General features: G+C 48.5%; 1 protein-coding gene across 1 annotated transcript in view; it reads left to right on the forward strand.

The window, feature by feature from the left end:
• Positions 1–6690: 6690 nt before the first annotated feature.
• T265_05246 (hypothetical protein) overlaps positions 6691–6994 on the forward strand; it is a gene marked incomplete at both ends in the record, with an annotated part of 5833 nt that continues 5529 nt past the window's right edge. The window contains one exon of the mRNA XM_009170215.1: positions 6691–6902. Coding sequence (XP_009168479.1) covers positions 6691–6902 — 212 coding nt within the window. The remainder of the gene's footprint in view (positions 6903–6994) is intronic.

Consider the following 6994-nt stretch of genomic DNA (forward strand, 5'->3'; position numbering starts at 1 on the left):
GTAGGGCCACAAGTAAGTACAGAGCAACCCCACCAGCCCTCCCTCGTTTTGAGTCAGCTCGAAAAATAGCGTAACCGTCTATCGAGATCTCCGCATCAGAGACATCTGTTGTGAGCCAGGTCTCTGTGAGTGCGATTATGGACGGTTGTTGAAGGCTAGCTGACTGTTTAACACCGCCGAGTTTGTTGAGAAGGCTGAGGCAGTTTGTGTACAAACATTTCAACGCTGCCGCTGCTGCCTCCGAGGGTGAGGAGCCGAAAGTTGAGTGACCAGGGTGGTTAGCAGACTTAATAGTTGTGCACCAGGTTTGAGTCTGGGTCCAAGGCTCCAAGAAGGCCTCTCGGGCGATGTTGTTTGCCTCCGGCCTTTGTGGTTTCTGAGGGTGCTTTGCGCCTGCGGGGTTTTTTTCGTTCCGTGAGAGCTCGGTTTGCTCGAGCTTTTGGCTTTGGGGGACGGAGTTTTTCCCCATGGGCAAAAATTTCGACCGATGCTGTTTGTAGCTCTTTCAGCATCCCTTTTTCGTCGACCAGGTTTGCTGTTGATCAAAGTTTTGTTGCATGCTTTCGCCTTTCTGGATCCTTGGGCGTTTTGGCGCGGTTTAACCGGAAAAGTGTCTCTGTGAGACCCTGAGCGCTTTGTGGTGGTACCAAGAAGTAATAATTTCGGTGGCGCTTCCAAGAGGCTCGTTTGCCCGGAGGACTGTACCTTGATGCTAGCAAGCAGTTTTCTAAAATGGCGAGTTTTATATGGCTTTTTTGGCTGCAGTCGCTCCTCTTCCGTGTTTGTGTGAACACCCGATCCGCCGGTGATCAGCGTGGCCAACTAGATCCACGAGGGATTTTCCGGATGGCTTTGGGTGTCGGGGTCCTGGGCGACGGTTGTGTCCACAAGGAGAGAGACCGCTTTTGACGGAGTGGAGCCGGAGATTGGCTTCGCTTCTTGTCCCCGCACATCTGACTCAGTCCAGTTCAGAGTGTGTGACTTTGTTGACGGGCGCGCGGCTGCAGCTCTGGCCTCTGGTACGGAGATAAGCGTTGATAGCTCCACGTAGTTTGGGCGGGCGCTGCATGTGGGGTTTACCTCCTCCAGGTTGTCCCTGCCTTTGGTGGGCGAGAGGCCTGTGGTGGTCGAATAAAAACCGCCGTCCGGAGACGCGGCTGGTTTCGTCGGCCTGTTTTCCGGAGCACAGGGGGATATGATCACAATCGGCTTGGTCATTAGTTTGGGGTCGTCTGGTTTGGTGTCCGGTGGAAGCCTGTTTCGTGCTTCTACTCCTGACCTGCTGTGACCAAGCTTACGCTCGTCTAGAGGACGATCCTAAGATAGGCACCTGATCACTGGGTTGGCCTTTTGAACGCTGCCAGCCCGCTCCGAGAATTCCTGTACGTCGGATGGGGAAGAAAGTGTGGCTAGATGTCCAAGGGTTCGCTCACCTCCCTTCTGGCGTAGCCATTCTGCGTGTAGGGGTTCATCAGGCTTGCTNTGTAGGGATTCATCAGGCTTGCTGAGGATCGACTGTGCCCGTAACGCTGGCGTGATTTTTCCGGAGAATGACCATCAAATTATCAGCCTGTTTTCCCTTGGGCATCTGTCCACTAGAGACGCTATGGTGGTTTTCATATCCGCGTCAGAAAGTTGTATGACTTTCTTCGCAGCCATGGGACCCGGTATGGACACCGCGAGGTATTGGTTCAGCGAGGAAAATTCCTTGTCGACTTTCGCCCAGGTCGCTGCATTCTTAGCGCCTGAGTTCTCCAATGCCTTCGAAAGACGCTCTAGTTTCGCGTCGAGTATCCCGATTAAAGCGGAACACTGACAGGGGTCTTTCGGGATCTGCACTGGGGATTGGGTACCGTTTCGGATGACTCTTCCCTTCGCTGCTGGCGTCGCGGGCAGGATATTCCCCACGCGGCTGCAGTTTTATTGGAATTTGTTTATACAAACTCGGAGTCCAAGCGGGCACGGAATTCGTGGCCTCGGGCTGTAACGCAGTTGAAACTTGACTGTATCGGCTTGCACGTCTACCATATGACCTTATGTGTGCCTCTCTCTCCCCCCCTATTGCAGGTATCACGGACGAGCCACCACGAGCTTCGGGCAGAAAGGAGTAACCCTCTTGTACACCCCCTGCTTGACCTTGACCTGACTTTGTACCCCCGTCTTCCGGTTTCGGTTTCGGTTTAATACACGTGTGTAGTTGTCACGCTCCGGTGTTCTTCCCTGTGTGTAATATGAACGCTATGGAAGCACCGGGGGACAGTGATTCTCCGAAGGCAGGTGTTCACGACAGTTTCTGTGGATGGAAAACAGAAACAAAGCCCGTGAGCCAAAGCCCAGTAAGGAAGGTTGTACATCACCAATACTTACATAAGAATCAATCAAAATGTCAGACACCGTACATTACACTGTGTCACCCGATCTGTGCGAGTATGTGCTGTGTGTGCCGTGTGGACTCCGTAATACCAACCTCTATATCTGCACATTTCAGAACTGACGTGTGCCGTCGCTACATCCTCTGGAGCGTCGAAAACCGCTGACTTCCCGACGCCCCACGCTACAGAGCGTTGTCTTTATAGAAATTGACCGCAGGTTATTGGCACACCCAAATTGAGTTAGCCGAAACTATAGGGCTTTCTAAGTTCCCATGTTAATGGGGAGTTAGTCTAATCAATTTGCACCTTCCTGTGACATGTTGCACATAGCATTTTGTTTAAGTGAGCGAAATGTCAAGGTCATTGATCATCTCCGATTTGCACTTCTTGCCGGTTTACGCGACATAAAACACATGACCGCACCTCAGCATACTTTGGCGTTCCTCGGTGTTCCTGAAGAATAAAATAACATCTTAAGAGTATTTAATGCAAATGCCACCCTGTAGGATCAGTCGTAGGCATTTGTTTACTTTAGACAACTCAGATTCAATAAATGGGATATTTTTGTTCAGCGAACCTGCTCAGAACACATTATCCTCATGTATCTCATTCCGTTAAGTGCAATAAAGTTAGATAACACTTGCAGTGGCAGTGCGAGGGCCATCTGTGGATGATCCCCTTTTCCAGATATTCATAACTAGCTTGTAGATAATACGGTGTTACGAGATAGCTGCGGGCGTCTTTCCTGGTATAGCTATGACGTTCTATAGGGTGTGACGATCATAATGCGGTCACCACGATGACGGTAGCCGTTGTCCTCCTACCTATTGTAGCTGCTGTATCCGTGTCTCTGTGCGACGCTAATTACGGCTCCCCACATATGCGCGGCAGCCCAATCCAATGAGCAACGACGGTCCCTTGTACTCGTATCTCTACTAGTTTTCACTCATCTCGAATACCTGTTGTAACTGCTAGGCCCGCGTTTACGTACAACGTTGAGAATGAGACTGCACCTATGCACAGTAACATAATCCGACGGTCAATGACGGTCTTTTATACCCTTAACTAAACGGGATGCCGCTTGTCTTCGCTAGCTACAGTAAACACCAGTGCAATATACATGCCAACCGGCAAAAATAAGACCTCAGCTATGCGTGATAGCCACATCTGACAGCCTGGTATACTCACAACTGTACTCGAAGTCATCTAACCTGGCTATCAGTCGTACCTGTTGAGCCAGTGTCCTTGTAAATACATACCTAATCTAATGGCGAGCGATGGACCTAATACTCAAAACTGTACGCGACATCGCCTACCTTTACCACTTATTGAAACTGTTAGGCCAGAGCCTATATGTGACACTGTTTAGTAGGCCCCAGCCATGCGAAGTGTCCTGATTTAACTGCAAACGATGGCCCGTCCCACCCGTAAATGTGCGCGCTCTCGCTTATGTCTGCTACTTATATCATCTTGAGGAGCATGAAATCAGTGTTAAACACCGATCTTCACTGCCGTTCCTGCCTGCTACCTACAATTAACACTAAGCCAGTATCTATGCGGGCCGATAGAAACCAGGTTCCAACTATGCATGACATCTTAACGACCAACGGCTGCCCGTCATACTCGTAACTGCAGTTGATGTCGCCTACCTTGGCTGCTTATCGTAACTCCAAGGCCTGTGTCCATGTGCAGCGCTGAGTATAAAGCCTGTCAAAAACAAACTTGCTGCGTGGATGGTTGTGTTCCAGGTAGTAGGAAGTAACCCATAAACAGTCATGGTACCGGCGAATGTGGAACCTTGCCGGGCAAGAAGTACGACGTGTGCTACCGCGTACACGAAATCGACCATGAACTTACTAAGTGCGACGAATTCCACGGCTCCGGCTTCGTCTGCAAGGATGTCTGCTGCAACGGTAGACGGCTTTTCCATGCAAAAGTAGCGAATTGCTGCTATTTTTGGAGTTTATACAGTCGAAAACAACGTAATGTTTCGCCTGGTACTCTTTCAAAGCGACTTGAAATGCACTGAATGAGAAAAAACTTTGACGAGCTAAATTCTCCACAAAATCATCCTCCGCATTCACGTGCTCAGATATAGCAGCCATTAAAATAAGTATACCGCGGACCATGAATATCGTGAGGATTGAGTAGGTGTAAGCAACTTTCAACAAAACTGCGGCCGTTTGGGGAGATTTCATATGCCCGAAAAATTACCATCAAATCTTAAAATTTAATTTACAATTTTCCTCCTTCGAACCACGGTTTCAGAGAAATATTAGGTGTGCGTCTAGCCGCCGGCATGGAAATTGCGGGGAGTTTTGTGGAAAAGCGGGTTTCTCAAAGACACTTAGACAATAAACACACTCATTACGTCCGCGCAAACCCAAACTAGAGTGGACATTCGTGATCTGGAAATGAAAAACACTTCTATGGTTGTGGCAAGCGTCCGCCGAAGCCCAGGAATTCGTCACAGCTAGTAATTTTTGCTTTGAATGATGATCAGTATACGTTATATCTTGCTAAGGGCAAGGCTCGATCGTCACCAATACACGGAACCACCAATAATGCCGTTGTATAAACTATTGGGGTTGTGGGCAGAACAAACTGACGGCACAATTAAGTGACCACTAATTTTAAGTCCGTGCACAAATTGAGCGAACCGAAACGGTCTTGTGGCCAGCATTAGAGATACAATGAACTGCGGGTAAGCCATCGGACTGATTATGGATGTCGCGGCACCGTCATCGCGACGCCTTACTTGAGTTCGTGGACAGCTCCGTATATGAACAGATTGGATGAGCCGTTTTGGGTTGTCAGTGTGGTTGGGATATTTTTGGGCCCATTGAGGGTTCACGGTTTTTCGTTCCTACCATTCATACGAGGCAATAAAACAGCCTTGTGTACATCGAGGACCGAAAATAGGAACGTGTCTGAAACGTTTGCTGGAAAGCACCTTGATGTGAGTTGGAATGCTGCCCGAAATAACAGACAGTCAAAAGTTATCACAACTCCTAACTACTTCGATGAGGCAATACTGCAGATAATAGGTATGCAGTCGATACGAAATGTTGTGGAAATATGTAAGTGTGGACGGAGTGTATTGGCCAGATTGTGCACAACCAAGGTAGCGTGGAACTTGCAGAGACACGAAACCAGAGATACCTGGTGGAATTGCGTGTTTGTACGACAAGCAGGCCTCAGATTAGAGCTGTTACAGACCGGAGAAAAGGGTGGAGCACTGAAAAAAACAGTTGCCTGGGAGGCGTCATATCGTGTCTGTTTGGTGAGCCTCGTAGCGTCTTCTCCCCTTCCATCAATGGAGTTTTCGATTGATGGGGGAATTTCTCGGGATGTATGCCACAACCAGTTCAATCTCAGATCGGAACTAGGCGTCCGAAGAAAGTTGCTTCCATATTAGTTTTCCCTTCCTCTAGTGCAGAAGGCGGATTATGAGGTTCGTTATGCGGAAGAAGTTGGGAATAAACATTATTATTATATTTTGCGGAGAGAGCACGCAGTTGAATTGCGAGTTGTCAACCGTGCAGTTTTCTGCATCGTTGTGGACAGGAGGTGCATGAGAAATGGACATCTTACGGAAAGATTTTGGGAAATTCCGTACACAAGGCGGTGTCCGTCGATGGCGCCTCCTCTCCATTCCTACTTGCTTTCGAAATCGACGAGGTCATGAGACGAACTCTGGGATGTCTTCTGAACCCAATTTTTAAATATCATCTGCGCAAGTGTTTTTGGATGGAATGAACGAAATCATCCCGTAATTTGGCACGCAAGTTGTACCCACGAATGTCACGTTATCATAATGATGTTTATTCACAACAAATGGGTGGCTTACCGCTACGCATGATCACAAAGTTACCGTCACAAAAAGTGTGTCTGTATTTAGTTGCTGATAATGGAACAAGTGAGTGATAGTGTATCATCCGTTATGTTGACAATGAAATTCCCCACGTTTATTATGCCCCCATTTGTAACCCCCGCCCCATTTTTGTGTTTAGTGTGTATATATGAACTGACGTTTGTTTGTCCTTACCACTTCACCCATTTGGCCTTGAGGTCATCCGGCTATTTGTATCTGACTTTGCAGGTGTGACTGTCGCACGTTGGAGCCTGTTTTTCACGGATTCACGGATTGATACACAGGATCGAGGCTATTGCCCAAGTCTCCCGGGTCGGTTTTGTTCTTGTCGGTCAGTGGATGTCGTTCACTCGAAAGGCACAAGTGAAAAAAGGGTGTAGCACTGCTCTTTATGTTCTCAGCGCGGGGCAGTATGCTCGCCAGCGCGAGGATTCGCATAAATAAATGTCTAATAGTGCTTTAAATTGGGTTCGAGAAGGAGCGTGTACAACCGTCGGAGGAAGGTCATTCCACGCAGCTACTGCCCGAAATGAAAAAAAGTTTTGTCTAACGGATGTGTGTGCCCTGAGCTTGAAGATTTTCTTACTATGTCCCCGCCGGGTGTTTGCTGGGTCAACGGTAAAAAACCTGTTTGCCAAGCTTTGTTCAAACAGGGCGTAGGTAAGAATTAGGTCCCCTCGGAGGCGACGGTACTCCAGGGGAAAGAGATCAAGCATCGCGAGACGCGTTTCGTAGTCCACGGACTTGA

Source organism: Opisthorchis viverrini (genome assembly GCF_000715545.1).
Source record: "Opisthorchis viverrini unplaced genomic scaffold opera_v5_97, whole genome shotgun sequence".
In the NCBI taxonomy this organism is placed as follows: domain Eukaryota; kingdom Metazoa; phylum Platyhelminthes; class Trematoda; order Opisthorchiida; family Opisthorchiidae; genus Opisthorchis; species Opisthorchis viverrini.